Source organism: Oncorhynchus mykiss, chromosome 10 (genome assembly GCF_057628025.1).
Source record: "Oncorhynchus mykiss isolate SJ-2025 chromosome 10, ASM5762802v1, whole genome shotgun sequence".
In the NCBI taxonomy this organism is placed as follows: Eukaryota; Metazoa; Chordata; class Actinopteri; order Salmoniformes; family Salmonidae; genus Oncorhynchus; species Oncorhynchus mykiss.
This window is the reverse complement of record NC_143031.1, coordinates 15,865,922-15,887,983: the sequence shown is the minus strand read 5'-3', so window position 1 is coordinate 15,887,983 and position 22,062 is coordinate 15,865,922. Positions and strand designations below refer to the sequence as shown.

At 39.9% G+C, this 22,062-nt stretch overlaps 2 protein-coding genes across 15 annotated transcripts in view; both read right to left on the bottom strand.

The window, feature by feature from the left end:
* Positions 1-7,305: 7,305 nt before the first annotated feature.
* Positions 7,306-10,351, bottom strand: LOC110533414 (uncharacterized). Of its 3 annotated transcripts, none has more exons than XM_021617588.3 (4): positions 10,124-10,351; positions 8,535-9,389; positions 8,256-8,331; positions 7,306-7,772 (listed from the first exon to the last, which is right to left on the bottom strand). In XM_021617588.3, the coding sequence occupies exons 2-4, from the start codon at positions 9,338-9,340 to the stop codon at positions 7,692-7,694; spliced, it is 963 nt and encodes a 320-aa protein (XP_021473263.1). In that variant the 5' UTR covers positions 9,341-9,389; positions 10,124-10,351; the 3' UTR covers positions 7,306-7,691. The 3 variants fall into 3 exon arrangements, 2 of the variants coding, with proteins under 2 accessions (XP_021473263.1, XP_036845665.1); XM_036989770.2 differs by having other exon boundaries at positions 8,209-8,331; positions 10,124-10,340; XR_016483584.1 differs by lacking the exons at positions 7,306-7,772; positions 8,256-8,331 and having other exon boundaries at positions 8,535-8,698; positions 8,799-9,389; positions 10,124-10,340.
* Positions 10,352-11,696: 1,345 nt separating this feature from the next.
* sytl2a (synaptotagmin-like 2a) overlaps positions 11,697-22,062 on the bottom strand; it is a 46,853-nt gene continuing 36,487 nt past the window's right edge. For 6 of the 12 annotated variants that reach the window (XM_090185966.1, XM_090185963.1, XM_090185967.1 and 3 more), the window contains 11 exons: positions 20,294-20,392; positions 20,012-20,068; positions 19,196-19,311; positions 17,034-17,153; positions 16,380-16,549; positions 15,874-15,976; positions 15,421-15,582; positions 15,187-15,283; positions 14,986-15,091; positions 12,808-13,013; positions 11,697-12,416 (listed from right to left, as the gene is read on the bottom strand). In XM_090185966.1, coding sequence (XP_090042092.1) covers positions 12,268-12,416; positions 12,808-13,013; positions 14,986-15,091; positions 15,187-15,283; positions 15,421-15,582; positions 15,874-15,976; positions 16,380-16,549; positions 17,034-17,153; positions 19,196-19,311; positions 20,012-20,068; positions 20,294-20,392 — 1,385 coding nt within the window. In that variant the 3' untranslated portion in view covers positions 11,697-12,267. The remainder of the gene's footprint in view (positions 12,417-12,807; positions 13,014-14,985; positions 15,092-15,186; positions 15,284-15,420; positions 15,583-15,873; positions 15,977-16,379; positions 16,550-17,033; positions 17,154-19,195; positions 19,312-20,011; positions 20,069-20,293; positions 20,393-22,062) is intronic. The other 6 variants (XM_090185964.1, XM_090185969.1, XM_090185974.1 and 3 more) reach the window with 2 other exon arrangements.

Below are 22,062 nucleotides of genomic sequence, written 5' to 3'. Positions count from 1 at the left end.
GACCAGAGCACCTTCTTCCACATGTTTGGTGTGTCTCCCAGGTGGCTTGTGGCAAACTTTAAACAACACTTTTTATGGATATCTTTAGGAAATGGCTTTCTTCTTGCCACTCTTCCATAAAGGCCAGATTTGTGCAATATATGACTGATTGTTGTCCTATGGACAGAGTCTCCCACCTCAGCTGTAGATCTCTGCAGTTCATCCAGAGTGATCATGGGCCTCTTGGCTGCATCTCTGATCAGTCTTCTCCGTGTATGAGCTGAAAGTTTAGAGGGACGGCCAGGTCTTGGTAGATTTGCAGTGGTCTGATACTCCTTCCATTTCAATATCATCGCTTGCACAGTGCTCCTTGGGATGTTTAAATCTTGGGAAATCTTTTTGTATCCAAATCCGGCTTTAAACTTCTTCACAACAGTATCTCGGACCTGCCTGGTGTGTTCCTTGTTCTTCATGATGCTCTCTGCGCTTTTAACGGACCTCTGAGACTATCACAGTGCAGGTGCATTTATACAGAGACTTGATTACACACAGGTGGATTGTATTTATCATCATTAGTCATTTAGGTCAACATTGGATCATTCAGAGATCCTCACTGAACTTCTGGAGAGAGTTTGCTGCACTGAAAGTAAAGGGGCTGAATAATTTTGCACGCCCAATTTTTCAGTTTTTGATTTGTTAAAAAAGTTTAAAATATCCAATAAATGTCGTTCCACTTCATGATTGTGTCCCACTTGTTGTTGATTCTTCACAAAAAAATAGTTTTATATCTTTATGTTTGAAGCCTGAAATGTGGCAAAAGGTCGCAAAGTTCAAGGGGGCCGAATACTTTCGCAAGGCACTGTACGACTCCGAGACATTAATACAGGAACCTGGATGCAGCAAGGGTGTGTGCAGAGAGAAGTTGCACCACAATCCTATGAGATCCAAACGGAGCATGGATCACAACGGAGACAAAACAGAGTGGATCTAAGGCTTCAACCATTCACTCAAGGGACTGAGGATCATCAGGATACTGCTGAAGCGTCAAATGCCTTTAGAAATGGCACTTCAGAACGACCAAAAAGGACTGTCAGACCCCCTGAAAGGCTTACTCAGAATTGCTAAATAAAAAAAAAGGGGCACCTGGACGTTTTTTTATGTTAAAAGAAATAGAGCCACAATAGAGTATTGTTGGACAGACTATATTTAGTTGGAAAAAAAATACATCACAATGTTTATTGCCTCTTAAGTGATGAGAGCAATGTAAAAATTAAAAATGGGGGAAAGAAAAGTGTTATTGAAAATTGCGTGTTATGCAGGTTGAGTAAACAAATGTGATGTAACGTGTAGTTACATAGAAAATAAGTTATTTTAAAGGAAAGATGTGTTAATAACATTTAGACTACGTTACCCAGCAGGCTATGTGGGCGGGGCAGGTGGTTGAAGAATGCCTTGCATGGCTAAACAAGGAGTTTTCTAGCTGAAGTATACGTTCATTAAAAATTACTTAAACCTACACCCCGGTTTGTCGTTATACAAAGAACAAACATAACAGAAACGTGTTTTTGGATGAACATTATCCAACCCATCCTGAGGAACATGGGTGTTGTGATTGTGCTACAGGTTCTCTTTGGCACCTACCTAGGCTCCAGACATTTTGACAGCTAATTGAAGTTGCTTCAGTTGTCCACCTCAGGTGACAAGGAACTTGAGGATTAAAACAGTTTTAAACAAACCTAAAATGTGCAAAGTTGTATTTTTATTAAAGTCCATGAATTGCGAAATGCCAGTTGTACAATTTTTGGGGGGGAGGGGGTATACCATTTCCAGCAGACCTTGTCCAAGGCCGTTTACAGGCAGCACAATTCCAATAGTTTTTCACTAATTGGACTTTTGACCAATTAAATAACATCAGAATGGTCTGCCTGTCTGAACAGCCTGTGAATCCACCTTGATTTTGAAGTGGCTAGTATATTAATGAGATGCATAACTGTCTTACCTCAACAAACCAACTCCTCCCATCATTATGCTGTCAAGTTACACATTCAAAATAAATCCTCCCCTTAAGTGAACATTCTTTGATCACTATAAATATAATTTAAATCCAGAATTACACTTTGCTCTGCCCAGAGTACCCCCCCTCACGTGCTTTTTACCAGTAGGCCTATGTTCTTACAATTCTTCCCAAGTATCCCCAGGTTGACAAATACTATATTTGCTCCATTGTTTACATTTTAGTTGGTGGCCGCATTCATTGTGGCACTATGTAGTGCGGTGGTTCCTAAACTTTTTATAGTCCTGTACCCCTTCAACCATTCAATCTCCAGCTGCGTACCACCTCTAGCACCAGGGTCAGCGTACTCTCAAATGTTGTTTTTTGCCATCGTTGTAAGACTGCCACACACACTACATGATACACTCATTCTTATGTTTAATAAATGTGACTTTGTCACAACCCGGCTCATGGGACGTGTCAAAGAGCTTTTACAGGACCAGGGCACAAATAACAAATCAGTCATTTTGCTCTTAACCACCTTACATATTAAACCTCATTTGTTCATTAAATTGTGATTAACTCACCACAGGTTAATGAGAAGGGTGTACTTGAAAGGATTCACATAACTCTGCAATGTTGGGTTCTATTGGAGAGCCTTAAATCATTTTCCACAATCTGTGCCTGTATTTAGTTTTCATAAAAGTGAGGGCCGAGAATTCACTCTCACATAGGTATGCGGGTTGCAAAGGGCATCAGTGTCTTAACAGCGCGATTTTCAAAGGCAGGCTACACTCAGCGCAGCCCTATCCAGAAATCTGGCAGTGGCTTCTGATTAAATTCAATTTTCACAGAACCGCATGCTGCAATTTCGACAAGGCTCTCTTGTTCAGATATCGGTAAGTGGACTGGAGGCAGGGCATGAAAGGGATAACGAATCCAGTTGTTTGTCATCCGTTTCAGGAAAGTACCTGCATAATTGTGCACCAAACTCAGGTGATTCGCTATATCACATTTGACATTGTCCATAAGCTTGAGATAATTTGCACAAAAAAAAAATGGAAAGACCTGTGTGTTGTCCTTGTTAATACAGACAAAGAGCTCCAACTTCTTAATCATAGCCTGTTTTGTCCCACACATTGAATATAGTTGCAGTCCCTGAAATCCTAGATTCAGGTCATTCAGGTGAGAAAAAACATCACCCAGATAGGCCAGTCGTCATGCAAGCGGTCAGATAAGTGAAAATGTTCAGTAAAAACTTTAAGCTTGTCTCTCAATTTTTTTAAAAACACGTCCTTTGCCCCTTGATAACCAGCGCACTTCTGTATGTTGTAAAAGCGTTACATGGTCACTGCTCATATCATTGCATAATGCAGAAAATACACGAATTCAGGGTCCTTGCTTTAACAAAGTTAACCATTTTCACTGCAGTGTCAAATGTCTTTCAAGCCATCGGGCAATTCCCTTGGCAGCAAGAGCCTCAGTGGATGCTGCAGTGTACCCAAGTGGCGTCGGGAGCAACCACTCCACTGTCTCCCTGTCATGGCTTATGCGCCATCAGTAGATACCAACACATCTTGACCACCAAAGTCCATTTGATGTCACAAAGCTGTCCAGTACTTTAAAAATATCCTCATGTTGTCTTGGTTTCCAGTGATATACAGAAGAGGAAGTCTTCCTTAATTTAATTGACCCCTCAAATGTAACGGACTCATCCAGCTGTAACGCATATAAATTCACTGGCTTGAATGCGAAGCAGTATTTGTTTCAAAACATCTCCTGCCATGACACTGATGCGTCGTGAAAGTGCTGTCTGATGAAGATATTGTCTGTATAGTTTTTTGGGCCTTTACCCCCAGCATCGTCCCAGCCATATCCACAGCAGCAGGAATAATTAAGTCCTCCACAAAAGTATGGGCTTGCCTGTCCTAGCCACTCGGTAGGTCACCATATAAGACGCTTCTAGACCCTTATTAATGGTATCCGTTGTGGTTATACATGCCTTACCACTCGAAATTCATCTTAATTCTAGCTCAAACTCCCGCGGCTTATTTTTCAAATTGGCACGTTTCTTTTCTAGGTTTCCCGTGAGACATTAACGGTTCATGTGATTGGATGTGAATTATTTGACTAGGCTACCTGTATTTGACATTGCGTTGTTATTTCACTGAACACTAGATGGTTTAATTTTATTTTGGGCAGTGAAACAAGGCTACTCAGGCGAGGGGATTAAAAATACTCACCCAGATGTATAGCCCCGTTGGAAAATGTTAACAAAAAAAGGGAATCACATTTTTCGTGGCGTACTCCCGACAACATTGCACGTACCCATTTGGGAATACTTGATGTAGTGGAACACTCGTAGATATATGTAGAACGAACAGGCCTGACATGGATTCACATCTGCTCTATTCATGGCAATTCTAACATTCAAATAGGTTTGCCTACTGAACGTGGCCCACATCAAGTGTGCTTTATGGGATTACCAAATTACTCAGTGTTCTCACTGTAGTTTCATAACCATATGGACAACTGTAGTTTAACCTCGGGAGAATGGGGCATTCTCGCTTCACTGAAATTAGTATAGAGGACAGAATTCAAAACAAATTGCGCAGAACATTGCACTGCAATTAACTTGTAAAATGCTTCTGCTGTGTTTGAAGTGGAATCCCAGCTAACAGACATTAAATAACATGCCCAGTTCAATATACATGTTATAACGTAATGCTAAATGTTAATTAAAATATGCATTAGGTGATTATCAGTTTGTATAACTGTTCTGGATTTTGAAAATGTTTTTACTTGGCATATTTTTACTTAATGCATGATCCATTGGCAATTTTAGTGGTAAGAAATTACACCTCAGAATCAGGATCGCGATACAATGGTTGTTTAAATCCAGGCCTACCTCAAAGCTGTGTGTTAAATGCCCATAAACTGAGGGTCCTAAATTATTTGAAATGGACACTGTCACAACCCGGCTCATGGGACGTGTCAACTTCAGGATTTTGGCAATGAAGCCCTTTTTCTACTTCCCTAGTCAGATGAGCTCATGGATAGAATTTTTACGTCTGTGTGCAATATGAAGGAAGTTTAGGTAGTTTCACGAACCAATACAAACTAGCATTAGCGCATGCTAGCAGATAGTGCATTGACTTGAAGTCTATGGGTAACGCTAGTTAGCAATTGCGCTGCCGTTACTGATCAACTTCCTTCAAACTACATGCAGACAATGGTATCCACGAGTTCATCTGATGGGGAAGTTGATAAAGGCGTCAAATCCTAAACAAACCCTTTAACACAAAGGCCCCCCAAAAAAGCGTACAACATACCCTATGTGCACAAGGAAAATGTTGAGTGACCTGACATGAAAACAAAGGTCTGAGAGTGCCAAATACATTCATTCATCATTCGGCGGCAGGAAGCCTAGCAGTTTGGAGCGTTGGGCCAGTAAGCGAAAGGTCGCTGGTTCGAATCCACAAGCAGACTTGGTTAAAAATCTGACGTACCCCTGAGCAAGGCACTTTACCCCAATTGCTCCTGTAAATCACACTGGATTAGTCTGCTAAATTAATAAAAATGTAAATGATTCCTTACCCTGACAGTGGTATATGGGCCAGGAGTCTAAATCCAATTGGGATTTTTTTATTTTATTTTTTTAAAGCCACTCACTGCTAACAAAAAAAATCAATGGTCGTGATGAAGGCACCTGTGAAGTGTTCACTTTTGGCCAAATCACCTTTCGTGATTTCAAACCAAGTCATTAAATTGATTTTAATTTATTTGCCAGTGAATTGTTCAAAATTGGACAGCAACCATCACTCCCATTGATTTTTGGTTAGCAGTGGCTAAAGTTGGCTGGAGTTGTGTTTTTAAGAAATCCAAATTGCAGCCAACTGGCTCCTGGTCTACTTTCAGTGCAAAAAAAAACAATTTAACTGTAAAGGTCTTAAATACCAAACTTATTCTAATGGCACAACAATTAAATCAACAGCACCACTACTTGGTTTGCTACAAATCTGCGTGATCACAGGGCTGGAGAAATATAAGCACTCAATTCATAGGATGCATGTACTGACTGTCCACGTGATAGTTTTAACCATATTTTGAAGCTATAGTGTATATAAACAAAGATATTCTTTAAACAATGGATTACAAAACAAATTGGGGGCTATGGTTTCAACGGTGTGTTTTGATTGGGGTCCTTGAAAATCATGTACACCTCAAGTAATCAGCTAAATGCATCAGTCTAAAAATGTTCTGTGTCAACAGGCTCTCAAACCCTTTTACGGTTTCCTATGTCCAACATATATGCACACATCGCAAAATATTCCAGATTTTTCATAAAAACAGTTTAGTTTGCAGTGCATGCCCAAATAAGTAGCCTTGCACGCCACCACCTGTGAATTTTAGCCACCTACCTATACCTATGGATTCTTGGAATACAGCTTAACGCCCCCTGAGCTAACGCCATGATAACCCAAAATAAGGTTGTTTCAAACTATGTATAGCTTAAATATAAACGCAAACTATCATTTCGATCTCATGTATTGTCACTCCTTTCAGCAATAGCTTCGTCTATGAATTTGAAGGTGGTTACATTTCTCCAACCAATCCTTTGGCTTTATAGCAAACAAAAAGTGTTTAGGTCTGAAAAACAATTTAAGGACGGTACCTTTTAACAAAGTTAATTTGTGAAGTAGCCAACTATTTACTTTTCAGATCCAAATGAAAGCGTTGTGGGTTCTCCACATTAAATGCCACTGAAATGCCATCCAGCTCGATAAACTTTAGTGACAGTCCCTTACACCATTTGTTAGATATTTTCAGACCTCAGAAGTGGTCTGTCTAAACGAATCAATGGCCCAAGCTACCAGGTGTGTAAATCCCACTAAATGCCTCAACCCCAAGGAAAGACAGGTGCCATCTGAAATTATTTGAATTTGCATTATTTTAATCAGCACCTGTATTTTTTGGGGGGGGTTCATTTGCGATTGAGGCATACAGCTGGATCTATACAGGTGGTGGGGTGGGACATGAACTTATTCATTACACCAATTTTGAAGTCTGAAAACACCTGAAGCTGATTTGAGTGAAATATCACTTTAAAACTAAATGCAGCAGCATTATGTAAAAAGTACATCGGACTAGTAGGCTTTGAACTCTCCACTGAAATCAGCCCTCACAAACCATCACCACATTTTTCCATTTTGTTGAGGAATTGATAGACCTTTGTCTGCAGAAAGAGCTTGCTGTTTGAAAAGAGAAAAAGAGATGTGTTAATGTCAAATACATTGGGTCACATTCAAGGTAAAATATAACTGAAACGTGTATAATCAAAATAAGATTTATTTTCAATCATATCCATGTTCCTGAAACATTGTTCTCTCATTTAGAAAAAAAAGTTGCCACATCTTTGTACTTTACATAACATTCGTTAAGATTGTCACTTTATACAAAATTGGTGATGTCCATTTCTATCAGGATCACATCGATAACAAGATAGTTTGACTAGTTTTTTTTTTTAAACAACTGGGTTACATACCAATGTGTCAACAAGTCAGGTTAAACTTGTGAACAAACTGTAATAGGACCTCTAATATTGTCAATGTAATAGGTAGTGGAACACTTGTCATCCATAATATATTCTAAATTCACTACTTTTTTACAAAGAAGGTGTTATGGGATACTGGTTGAATGTAGTCACTTACACCCTTTGTTATACTACCTTTAAAAAAATACCAGGCCAAGTTGGCAGCAGCGGGTCCCGCCTCTTCAGCTTCCCGAACAGCAGAATCCACTTTAGCAATAAAGAAAAATAGGGGCGCTAAATGAAAACATCCTTCAGCAGAATAGTGACGTTTCACAAAAAGACAAGTTCTAACCAAACCATGCTACGCCATTATATGTTCTTGTTTTTACCCATTCTGGTTTGAGAGCCAATATGAACTAATAATCATATACTATGAAAACTCTTTGTGAAACGTCACTGTAATCTATTTACAATTATTTATTTTTTTACAATTCCAATAAACTTGACAAATTCAACAGCCCCCATTTCTTTATATTTGGGAGGGAAATCAGTTTGATTTAATATTTACAGGTTAAACGCTTACTGCATAGCACTTAAAACAAAAGTAATTCAAACTAAGATGGAAAGATATGTTCCAATGTAAACTTAATGTTAGTGTAAAAGCCTTTGGTGTATTCTAAGAGGAATAAAACTTGAAAAACACCTTAGAATTTATCAAATCATCAGCTTTTCTTCATCTGAGATCCTTACCATGGAGCCAAGCAGACAGGGACGTTCTGTAACCCATTCATCCAGCATGGTAGAACAATCATCACCTAGAAGAAAACTGGCAACAAGGTTTAACGAGTAACGTGTACTTAAATCATTGGTAAGATTTTTTACACATGCTCAATCATTCAACATTTCTTAATTAAGTATTGATCTCAAATAGTTTTAACAGTGTTCATAGATTCCCCTGACGTTCATTACACTGAAGTTAATCAGGTTCAGTCTCAACATCTGAAAACAGATACAAGTACTTGACCCTACATTTTGAGTGATGCGCTTGCACTCTCTGCACACTTAGTGCAGAACTCCACTGAGACGTTGTTCTTGTCCACGTGCAGACAGACGCCACCAGAAGTCTCCTTTTCCTCCACCTTCACACGTTTCCGCGGCAAGGCATAATCGTGGTCGTCATTCTTGTTGGACCCCTGGAAAAGCGAGGAAGATAATTTCATGCCGTTCACACCGCTCAGCCTTGACAACAGCTGGGCTAACATGCTCTCGTTGGCCAACACAGCTCTCAGGTACCTCGTCTCATCTTCCAACTCTTCTACCCTCTTATTCAATTGGACGTTTTCCTGTTTGAGTATGCGGTTTTCTGACGACAGAGACCCAACTTTATTTTCCAGCCCGTTCACGTATTCCTTCTTTTTCAGACGATTAATTCGCGCAGCGACAGCGTTTTTGTTGATCATGTGCCCAGACGGGTCATCTCTCCCCTTCCTTTTCTGAACAGCAAACACTCCTTCGGGCGATGGGGTCCTGGACGTGCCAATCCAAAAATCTTGATCTGTTGTGTCACCCACACCTATTTCGGTCAACCCAATGTCGAAAAGAGGGGAGACTGCATCCTTCTCAAATGTCCAGTTTAACTCGTCAATTCCAAATAAATCATCCAGCTCTAATCCAACTGTACTATCCCCATTCTCTGACCTAATTTCTTCAGAGGGACTCGTTTTAACATTTTCTATCATTTCAACAAAGTCAGTGACTTCAACGTCAAAAGGACAAGTTGAAGAGTGCACCTCCACATTGGTGATGTCTGAACGACCTCTTCGTCTGGTGATCATTTTTAGCTTTTGATGAGGGACACCACCAATGTATTCCCGCTCAGATTATCTGTGAGAATACAACAAGAACATTGATTAGTGAATTAAGTCTGTTTAATGAATATATTGGGTTTCATACCCCCTAGACATGAGTATTGTGTCCTGTGCTTCAGTGAGTAATGTTAAATTAGGCCTAGCTAGCCTTCAGATCCTCTGTCCCTTACCTCAACCCCCATTTTGAAGGGACTAAAGTCTAGAGGCCATACACGTTTCCTTTACCAAATAACGTTAATCAGTAGCGTTGAGCGATTAGTGCTTTTTAAGTTGTCATATTTCGGTTAGATCATTTGAAATAATCACGGATTTCGATTTATTTTTTTACTGTAAACGTGATTTTAGAGCTTTTTCATGGAAATTCCAAAGCCAAACATCATGAACATTCAATTGCAAAAACATTCATTCTGTGTGGATCTTTCTCGAGAAATTAAACATTTCTAGTTAATGCAGTTGTTCAATGCGTGCTGTATCTAACGTTAGCTAGCTAATTTAGGCGCCATAATGTTGTCTGAACAAGAATGACGTTACATTAGGCCTAACTAGCTAACATTAGCTACCATGCAATCTTTATGTTTTTTGGAACATGTTATAAGTACTCACATTGATATTTTGTTAACTAGTTTGTGGTTTCAACAACGTTAACGTTATTTTTTATTTAACGCTAGTTAGTTATAACAATATTAGCTAGTTGGAAGACCATTGCGCACAAACAAAATGACAAAGCATTTTTGAAGTAACCACACTTACCGTCCGTGAAGCTTTAACTGGATCCTATTGTAGCTATTTGTTCGTAATATTATTCAGCTTTCGTAGGAAAAGATTCGATCTTGTTTGACAGTCTGTAAATTTGTCTAATCCCGAAACAACTACTTGCTGACTAGCGGAGACAACTTCTAAACGTACAAAGGACGCAAAGAATGGCGACTCAACCTGCGGAAATGGTTTTCACAGGTTACCACACCCACAAAGTCAAAATGGCGACTCAACTCACGGAAATGGTTTTCACTAGCTACCACAGCCAAAGTAAAACAGCTATATTGTAAAAAAAAAAGATATATATATATATATATAATATGAGATTTTTTTTGCCTTTTGCTCTTAATTTAATTTACGGTTAGACATAATGTTAGCATTGTGGTTAGGTTTAAAATCTGATAAAGATCAATTGTAGACATGGGCGTGGTTAATGACTTTGTGGCTATGGTAACTAGTGACGAGACGGAAAAACATCACTAATAATCATATACAATGAAAACTCTTTGTGAAACGTCACTGTAATTTATTTACCTTTTTTTTTACAATTCCAATAAACTTGGCAAATTCAACAAGCTCCCATTTCTTTATATTTGGGAGGGAAATCAGTTCCTCTGCCCAGGCGTTGCTAACGTCTGCCAGACCTTACATAGGTATTTTACTTCTCAGCGAACCCCATCATGTTATAGCAGTAACTGCCAGTCGGTGCTGCAACCATTGGTTGATGCACGCAACGTCTGAGCAAATGAAGGCGATCTTTCCCATGGGGTCTAGCGTGAGTCTATAAAAATAGTCGCAGCTGTGCTTAGTTATTTGTGCACATTATGAAGGGTTGGGCCTCCTAGCAGGGCTACCTTTTAAAAATAAATATCTTATTTTAAAATATCGAATTGTATACCACTTGGCCTTCATTCGCTCCTGGTTCACAGGGTGGCCCACACGTGGCTGAAATTCGGCCGCTGTAGCATCTTAGACCCTCAGCATTTCTCTACTCGGTTCCACCCCCTCCTCCCTTTCTACTGCTCTAATGTGCGCAAGGCAGCTCTGATCACGCTTGGATGTATTGTAGCCAGATTCGTCAGACTGAATAAGTCGATGCTAGAGAGATCTATAATCACCAGATGTTCAAAAGACTCAAAAGGTCTCATAAGACAAATGAGAGAAACGACCTCTGTGCAGTCAAAAACGTGATACTATGAAAATTATGATTAGTGCCCTGTTTGAAATGACCGCCTGAAATTTCAGCCTGTTATGGTATGCTGTAATGGAGTTTGGGTCTTGCGGTAAATTAGTTAATAGACCAATAAGAAATAGAGTTCCAAACCTCTCTGCCAAATAACAGCAATATATTGTTATTAATAATAATACAAATTCTGGAGCATTTAAAAAAAACTCTGTCCCAAATTCCCCATAGGATCACGGCTCTTTTTGCATTCTCTTGGAAATCCAACTTCCAGTCTATTTGAAAATGTTGTGGTTATTTTTCTCATTGCTTCCTGCCAATTGCTGGCGAAAAATGTCATTCTTTGTGTACAACCATTACTATTGAATTCACACCCCAAATAAATTTCAACATGTGATATTCTATTTATTGTTGGGGTGCCTGAATTAGTGGAAACATTAACTTTGATGAAAAATATATGCTGTTACTATATTGAGTAATGTGAAAAAATGTATTTTACAAAGACAACAATGATAACATAACACCACATTTCTGATTATATATGCTGTTGTATCAATAGTGGAAACATTTTCTTCAGTTAATTTACCATGGAATAACATTATGAAAACATATATAGGAATATATACAAATAGCGATAAATATGCATTGGAATGAATCAATTAAAACAACCTATTTATATCTTAACAATTTCTGAGTAGGTATTTGATCTGTATGACAACAAGCATGATTATGTAAAATGTTAATCTTTCAAAAAAATAAAATACACACTTGTAATGTAATTCTAAGAAGAATCTAAGCACCAAGCACAATACTCCAATGTGCCTGTATGGTCTTTCTCTTTAAAAAGTGAGAGATTATATTACTGATTACATTATCGGTTATAAGTTTCATCAAACTGATACACCCAATGAGCAACTTTCTTCTCATTTTGACATCCAACTTTTCACACACCATCTTATTTTGATAAACCTCTTGCCATTATCAACATTCTCAAGGGTATAATATCCTCAACCCATTCATTGTGAGAATGCATCATTCTCTCCCATAAACTTGCTTCTTCAGAGGTTGAATCCATCCAATCCACCTCTAACCCATAACTTTTACCTGTAAAGACAGATTTGAGATGATCCAGTTAGCTTCCTATTGGATGTATTGTGTATGCATTTCAATATTAATAATTAGGTTTGGAACGACTCAAGAAACTATTTCAATATAAAGACATACTACCTTAGAGAAAAGCATAAATCAGATTCAGAAATGTGGGGAATTTTGTCAACCCATCAGATGCTGTAATTCAATCGGTGCTATAGCACAGCTGAGAATGTGCCTTTTAAAGACATTTTCCCGATGTTCTCAGAGATCGCATTCATGGTCAACGTTGCGCATGTCGGCTCATGTGTAAATTACCTTTAAAAGTCTGTTATAGTGTGTTGCATTTTAACGTGCCTTGAATTGAGTACAGGCCAAACTTTAAACAAATTACAAAGTATCTTACCTGTTCCAAGGCCCAGCCTTAAGCCCCCAATGAAATGGTTAGTGAGCCGGTCGTGATCCCACACTGTGACTTCAATGCAGGCCTCTCGTAGGTCGTCCGGCCGAAAGCCATCATAGACCATGGTGTGATTGAACATGGGGTTGGCTGTCTTCTTCACCACCCTAGTCTTCTGTCGGCTTTTCCTGCTCGTGTCTGGAAGCACGGTGCTAAAATAGCATACAACAACAACGGATTAGTAGCCTAGCACACTCTGGCCCACAATCTGATCCTGTGCATTTCAAGGAAGAGCTTTAGCTCTAACAGTATACTGTAAGTTTAGGACAAAAGCAATCAATGGCCATGTTAGAATATTACAGAAATGCATCCTATCCTTCCTCACTACCATTCTTGAGGTAATCACAGATATGAACTGGGTGGCTTGTTGAAAGTAATAGGGTGTTCACCTTATACCTATCAAATTGCATATAAACTCAGCAAAAAAAGAAACGTCCCTTTTTCAGGACCCTGTCTTTCAAAGATAATTCGTAAAAATCCAAATAACTTCACAGATCTTCATTGTAAAGGGTTTAAACACTGTTTCCCATGCTTATTCAATGAACCATAAACAATGAATGAACATGCACCTGTGGAACGGTCGTTAAGACACTAACAGCTTATAGACGGTAGGCAATTAAGGTCACAGTTATGAAAACTCAGGACACTAAAGAGGCCTTTCTACTGACTCTGAAAAACAACAAAAGAAAGATGCCCAGGGTCCCTGCTCATCTGCGTGAACGTGCCTTAGGCATGCTGCAAGGAGCCATGAGGACTGCAGATGTTGCCAGGGCAATAAATTGCAATGTCTGTACTGCGAGATGCCACAGACAACGCTACATGGAGACAGGATGGAACGCTGATCGTCCTCGCAGTGGCAGACCAGGTGTAACAACACCTGCACAGGATCGGTACATCCGAACATCACACCTGCGGGACAGGTACAGGATGGAAACAACAACTGCCCGAGTTACACCAGGAAGCACAATCCCTCCATCAGTGCTCAGACTGTCCGCAATAGGCTGAGAGAGGCTGGACTGAGGGCTTGTAGGCCTGTTGTAAGGCAGGTCCTCACCAGACATCATTGGCAAAAACGTCGCCTATGGGCACAAACCCACCGTCACTGGACCAGACAGGACTGGCAAAAAGTGCTCTTCACTGAATGAGCATTACACCGAGGCCTGTACTCTGGAACGGGATCGATTTGGAGGTGGAAGGTCAATCATGGTCTTGGACAGTGTGTCACAGCATCATCGGACAGCTTGTTGTCATTGCAGGCAATCTCAACGGTGTGCGTTACAGGGAAGACATCCTCTTCCCTCATGTGGTACCCTGCCTGCAGACTCTGTCTATGGCGTTTCACATGACCCTCCAGCACGACAATACCACCAGCCATACTGCTCATTCTGTGCATGATTTCCTTCAAGACAGGAATGTCAGTGTTCTGCCATGGCCAGAGAAGAGCCCGGATCTCAATCCCATTGAGCACGTCTGGGACCTGTTGGATCGGAGGGCTAGGGCCATTCCCCCCAGAAATGTCCGGGAACTTGCAGGGGCCTTGGTGAAAGAGGTGGGTAACTTCTCACAGCAAGAACTGGCAAATCTGGTGCATTGCATGCAGAGGAGATGCACTGCAGTACTTAATGCAGCTGGTGGCCACACCAGATACTGACTGTTTCTTTTGATTTTGACCCCCCCTTTTTTCAGGGACACCTTATTCAATTTCTGTTAGTTACATGTCTGTGGAACTTGTTCAGTTTATGTCTCAGTTGTTGAATCTTATGTTCATACAAATATTTACATGTTAAGTTTGCTGAAAATAAACGCAGTTGACAGTGAGAGGACGTTTCTTTTTTTGCTGAGTTTATATGCATAAGTGCTTACCTCAAGGAAAGAAGGGAGGATGCATTTTCAAAGTATTAAAACAGGGCCAATATTCAGTGAGTAAAAGAGGACAAAAAATTGCCATCTACAGGAGTACAACAGTATAAAAAAATCTGTATTTCTACAGTGAGTGAATCGCTACAAATCCAATGGTTTAGTTTATATATGACTAAATGACACATTGGCACTATAAACATATTCAATACTAAATTATGCTTCACACCCGTATTTAACCAGGTGCAACATATCCAAAACACATACCATTTCACAAAGGGGTCAATGATCGCACCCCTGATAGCAGGCAGGTTCTTGCAGTCTTTCACCCAAATCTGCACCTCACCCGTCTCAGTTTTGGATGACCTCTTACCTACCAATTGAGTAAAAACACACATAAGTAAGTTATGTTCAATAGAACACATAACAGGCTAGATGATGATGAGAGTGGTCTGAGAAACCGCTTACTGTAGGAGATCTGTGGCAGGAAACGCAATCCTATTCTCATCTCTCCTCTATGGTCAATAGATTGGGAGTGAGAGGGACTGAGAGACTGTGTTGAGATCTAGAGTGAATAGAATAACTTTATTTTTAGTTGTGGCAAGTTGGTACCAGATCAGTCTTTATGAATTACCACCTATATAAAAATTGACACTGCAAAACAGACTGTATACGACCAAAACTAATCCTCTTGCAGTTTACCCTTGCTTTCAAAGCATAATCATTCATCTGCGTGTTGCTAAAGTCCCATTCAGACAAATCCAAGTCCACCTCGCCAAGGAAGCTGTTCCGTCCAAAGTTGTCATTGTGCCACACGGAGACATTAAGTGCTTGAGTCTTGAGGGTCTCCATGGTAACTTTAAACTGCAGGGGTAGAAAAGGGGATAAAAGTTGTTTACTCAATATAGACACAATAGACCGAGCACTGATAGCTTTGTGTCCAGCTAATTTTGAACTGTTGAAAAACAATTTCCCGAGTATAAAATCAGGAATGTACCCCCCCCCCCCCCCCACACACACACACACACACACACACACAGACTTCTGCCATACCCCCTATTGAGATGTTTGTTGAGTGAATCAGGTGATAAATAATCTGAAAAGGAGATTGGATGAGGACTTTAATAACCAGCCATCATATCTCTTCTCTCTTACCCTAAGGATCTCATTGTAAGTGGGGTTCAAGGTCTTCTTTTTCACACTGGCTTTTCTCTTTCCCATCTTCGCTTTGTCCGGTAAGAGGTAACATTTCACATATCTGAAAATGAATATCCAACATCAGATTCGTAGCCACTACACAAATACAAAGCAAAAGCAACTACGGCTGGGATTAAATTAGAAGCTGTGCTATAGTGCGCTGGACATTTAAAGGTAATTAACAACTAAGCAGGCATCTGCAATGTTTACCTTGAATGCGATCTCAGCAAATGCGGTAACATGTCTACAAGTGCAATCGGATAGAAGTCGGTGAAAGTTTCCAAGGCACATCATTGCTTTCCATGCACCTAGTCTCAAATTGCAATAACACACTGATGATCCTATGTAAGGTAATGGGAAACATCAACCTCTGTAAACCTATGCACCTGGAGATGGCAGATTTATTTTACAATGATAGGATAATCACACACACACACAATCTTATTTATTGCAAGAACACCTACGGATCAGAACGGTTCTTCTTGGGTTCTGCCACGGCAAGATCTCTGCAGTGGACAACAAAGATGTGGAACTCCCCGAGCTTCTGGACATAATTCATGGCAAACCGGATTGTTCCCTTCACTTCCACATCCCCATCTACTCCACTGTAGATGCTTGCCACACTGCCGCTCACCTTAACGGTCCACATGATGTTAGGAAGAGACAACAGCATCACCAAGTGTTGTATCAAGCCATCAAACCAGATGTTTGATGTGTTTGATACCCTTCCATTGATTCTGTTCCAGACATTACAATGAGCCTGTCCTCCCAATTTAAAGTGCCACCAGCCACCACTGAACCTCAGCATTATTTTCTTCTAGATGCGGAACAAATGCCTCTCTTAGTCCACATTCAGAACCCTAATATTCCCGATTCTCTATAACCCTAATATTCCCGATTCTCTAGAACCCTAATCTTCTTACATCTGCTATGGGACAATTGTATGATTCCTGTGTATCACATGTGGGGGAGAAAACAAATGTTCTGCTGTATTATGCTAATAACTTTTGTTATTAGCATTATTAGGATTGCAGCCATGTGAATTCAAAGCAAAGTGAGTTTGATTATTTCATGGCACACGTCAACATATCTGATAGGGAAGCTGCATGGGAACATACAGAGGACATGGACGCCATGCCAGAGGAGAGGCTAAGGTTAGTGAGGGAACTGCCCATCCGCTTTTTCCAGCTGAAGTTGAGACTTTCCACTGAGGTGCTGTCACTGTCTCTGCCATCCTTCTACAAGATAGTGCAGAAACAACAATGGCGGGTGGTCAGAAACACACACACACACACACACACACACACACACACACACACACACACACACACACACACACACACACACACACACACAGGTTAAAACACATTGTGGGCCTACATGGTGGTTGGAGCCAGGGTCTGCTACATGCACATACAGTGCCTTCGGGTAGTATTACACATTTTGTTCTGTTACATCCTTATTCTGAAATAGATGTTAAAAACTCAGCAATCTACACACAACACCGCAATAATGACAAAGCGGAAACAGGTTTTCAGATTTTTTTGCAAATGTATTACAATTTTAAAACAGAAATACCTTATTTACATGTATTCAGACCCTTTGCTATGAGACGCGAAATGGAGCTCAGGTGCATCCTGTTTCCATTTATCATGCTTGAGATGTTTCTACAACTTGATTGGAGTCTACCTGTGGTAAATTCAATTGATTGGACGTGATTTGAAAAGGCACACACCTGTCTATGTAAAGTCCCACAGTTGACAGTGCATGTCAGAGCGAAAACCAAGCCATGATGTCAAAGGAATTGTCCGTGGAGCTCCGAGACAGAATTGTGTCGAGGCACAGATCCAGGGAAGGGTACCAAAAAATGTCTGCAGCATTGAAGGTCCCCAAGAACACAGTGGACTCCATCCTTCTTAAATGGAAGAAGTTTGGAACCACCGGGACTCTTCCCAGAGCTGGCCGCCCGGCCAAGCTGAGCAATCGGGGGAGAAGGGCCTTGGTCAGGGAGGTGACCAAGAACTCGATAGTCACTCTGACAGAGCTCCAGAGTTCCTCTGTGGAGAAGGGAGGAGCTTCCAGAAAGACAACCATCTCTGCAGCACTCCACCAATCAGGCCAATAGGGTAGAGTGGCCAGACAGAAGCCACTCCTCAGTAAAAGGCACATGACAACCTGCTTGGAGTTTATCAAAAGGCACTTAAAGACTCTCAGACCATGAGAAACAAGATTCTCTGGTCTGATGAAACCAAGATTCAACACTTTGGCCTGAATGCCAAGCATCATGTCTGGAAGAAACCTGGCACCATCTCTACGGTGAAGCATGGTGGTGGAGTATCATGATGTGGGGATGCTTTTTAGCGGCAGGGATTGGGAGACCAATCAATATCTAGGCAAAGATGAATGGAGCAAAGTACAGAGAGATCCTTGATGAAATCCTGCTCCAGAGAGCTCAGGACCTCAGACTGGGGCGAAGGTACTCTTTCCAACAGGACAACAATCCTAAGCACATAGCCCAGACAACGCAGGAGTGGCTTCGGGACAAGTCTCTGAATATCCTTGAGCCCGGACTTGAACCCAATCGGACATCTCTAGAGAGACCTGAAAATAGCTGTGCAGCAACGCTCCTCATCCAACCTGACAGAGCTTGAGAGGATCTGCAGAGAAGAATCTGAGAAACTCCCCAAATACAGGTGTGCCAAGCTTCATACCCAAGAAGACTCAAGGCTGTAATTGATGCCAAAGGTGCTTCAACAAAGTAGTAAAGGGTCAGAATACAGTTTTTTTTCTTTGTCATTATGATGTATTGCGTGTAGATTGATGAGCAAAAACAACTATTTAATCAATTTTAGAATAGGCTGTAACCTGACAAAATGTGGAAAAAGTGAAAGGGTCTGAATACTTTCCGAAGGCACTGTACAAGCCATGTTAAAAATGTACTCAAATGTGGGACAGTTTGGTTATCAATAGCTCATGCGTCTTATCCAAGCATGAAAAATACATTCATTATATGACCTCAAAAAAGGAAAGGTCTTGAGAGTGACCTGACCCCTGAATATGTTATGCATTTGGTCATAAATGGTTGATTTTGAAAGCCATTAAAATGAATTCAAGAGGAAAGAATTCTATAAAATCAGTTATTTTGTATTGTTGTCATCTTAAAGCTAACAAGGCAATTCACTTCCCCCTAATTCAGATGGGGTATATCACTCTAAAAATGCTTAGGTATTTTTTTTACAATGAACAAAGGGCACTGTATTTTTATTTGTATTTGTTTTACCTCATCCTGCATAACAGACACCGACTTGCTCATATTCTTCATCTGCTCCGGGACTGAAAGGGTGGAGGGAGGAGGGAGACGGAGAGGAAGGAGGGAGGAGGGAGGCACTGCAGAGACTGGAAGAGGCAAAGCAGATAGGTGGATAAGGACTTTTACAACTCTCTAACTAATCTCTCCTAATGGCTCAAATCAGCAGGGTCTTCACTGAAATAGTGAAATTGCCAGACAATGTAATGACAGCTGATGTAATCATATTGGCCAAACGACATGCTTTCCTTAATATTCCCCTGCTCTCAATAATCCACTTCCTGAATCATTCCTAAATCAACCCCTATTATCTTCCCCTTGGACAATTGAGTAGATCGGAGAGGATTGGGAAGGTGTAAGCGAATTGCGGAACTTCCACCTTGCCCTATGATAGTACAGGTGCATGAATTGTTGCCATATTGGGCAGAGTCAAGGAAGATTGATTTAAACAATCACAAGATCAAATGTTGTTATAACCATGGCATCACTGTGCCTGAAACCACAACAACCAACAGAACAATGTTATTTGAAAAATTCTAGTTTCCTCAAATTGAAATAAAATATGAATAGTGATATTTCAACAATGAGTTATAATTCTAATCTATTCTCAATACTGATAGTTCACGGTTTCAACTCTCACCAATAAATACAGTCAAAATCTAATAATACAATTTAGTAGAAACCAAGTATAACAAAATTGTATTTGTTTGCACAATACTCGGTGTCTGCCTTCAAACAAAAAGCAAATGTACACTGTTTTATCAAATGAAATTGAGCAGAAATATTTACCATCATCCACATTTAGATTCATTTCACTTCTTTGGTCAGTTATACTTCTCTCTTCTCCTTTGGAAGAAAATAAAGGGTTAGAGGATTAAACAGTTAAATTCAGATATCATGAAAACAACATCATAATGCTCATTGAAAACTCTTTCTTAAACAATTTATTTGAATGGTTACAGCGACAATTGGCCACGGCTAACCACAGTCTAGGATTGAGAATAACACTGAGTTAAGGAATTCAAGAATCAAGCCTATTGAGCTCAGGAAAACCAAGAACTGTCTATTTACGTTTTGGTGGTGATAAAACGTCCTCCAGACTTCTGGATAAGGGTCTTGAAGACATTTGTTTAAACTCTAACCTGATAGGGCTTGAGTTCTCACCATGACCTGCCACAGATCAAATAAAATCAGCTCTGGAAAATATTGCAAAAAACAGACAAACAAACAGACCGGTCTTCATAGATTGCATGACATTAAGAAAAATGTCCCCATCTCATATTTCCAGATACTTGTTCTGAACAAACAGTTGCACAGCATTCCAAAAATCTATTGATTGTACTTTATGAAGATTAGGGAATATTTGAATTAGTTTGTTTTCAATTCCATCAACTGATTATTTAAAACACCCTGACAGATAATACAAATATATATTAGCTTACTTCAGTTTCTTAATGATCCAAGTCTGTGGCATACAGAGTGATTTGAAAAGGTGATCTACTAAACATTTTACATTGGAAGCATCTAGAAATCAAAAAGGTTCTCTTTACACTTCATGTACTTATTTGAATCAGAGTTAATCTACTCTACAGAATGGTTATCATGATAATGTTAGAGACAATCATCTTGTGCCTATGTCAGAATGCAGATACAATAAAATGACAATTACAAATATGAAGGCAGATTAGTCCCATGAAATGTAGGAATTTGTATATAAATTAAAAATCTAATTGAGATCTTATTGGCTCCTGCAAAGTGACAGTCTTAATGGCATTAGTAGTTTGGTACAGCACAGTATTTTCAATATTGTTACTTCCTTTTACCGCAAAAGTTGTCGGTTTGCTCATCTATTTCGACCCATTAATGTCATGAAGAGACTTTGAGTGATGCAACCGTTGGCTATGCACACCTGGCTGAAGGAGCGACGAGATAAAGTTGAGTAAAGTTCAACGACACAATAGCGTGCTATCCAATAGGGACACAGAAGGTCTGGCAAGCTAGCTTTCACTTTTTGTGTGTGCGTGTTTAGATCCTCTCTCTTGCTCTCTCTCTCTCTTACATGCACACACACTTACTGTCTTGACCTCTGAATGCTCGGCTATGAAAAGCCAACTGACATTTACTCTTAAGGTGCTGACCGGTTGCACCCTTCATAACCACTGTTTATATTATTTTACCCTGCTGATCATTTATGAATGTATGAACAGCTTGAAAAATTATCTAGCCTTTATGGCCATGTACTTTTATAATCTCCAACCAGTTCGGATTTAAGTATAACTTTTGTATGACTGACGCCTTTAGTGAGAGGTCTAATGCTTAAATATTGAATCATTTCTGCCCACCGATTTCATATCCATTTTATAAATAGGCCCATGCGCACCTTCATCAGAGGAACCGCAACATGTCGACTAAAGCGATATAATCCATAAATGCATTTTAAAGTTTTTAATATTGTGATAGTGATCTGTTATCCAACAATTATTATTATTACTAACCCTGCATTATAATCATATAAAAGCCCCTTAGATATTGTGTGTTTTTATTTACAGTAGTGATGGACAGCTGGAGGCATTTTGTTTTTCACAAGCGTGGTTTTAGAGTACTTAAGCATTAAATACATTGCAAGTTTGCCCATATTGGCCTTTAGACTACACTTTACAATAGGACAAATATGTTATTGAAGTCGATAAAAAAAACTGTTATAAAATGTATATTAAGTAGTCTTGCTTGTCTCAGCGCAGCTCGAAATGGTGCTGAAATAGTTGACCACAAGCAGCCTTCTAGGCAGAGCTCCAAAGAAAAAGTAATATCTCAGACTGGCCAATAAAAAAAAGATTAAG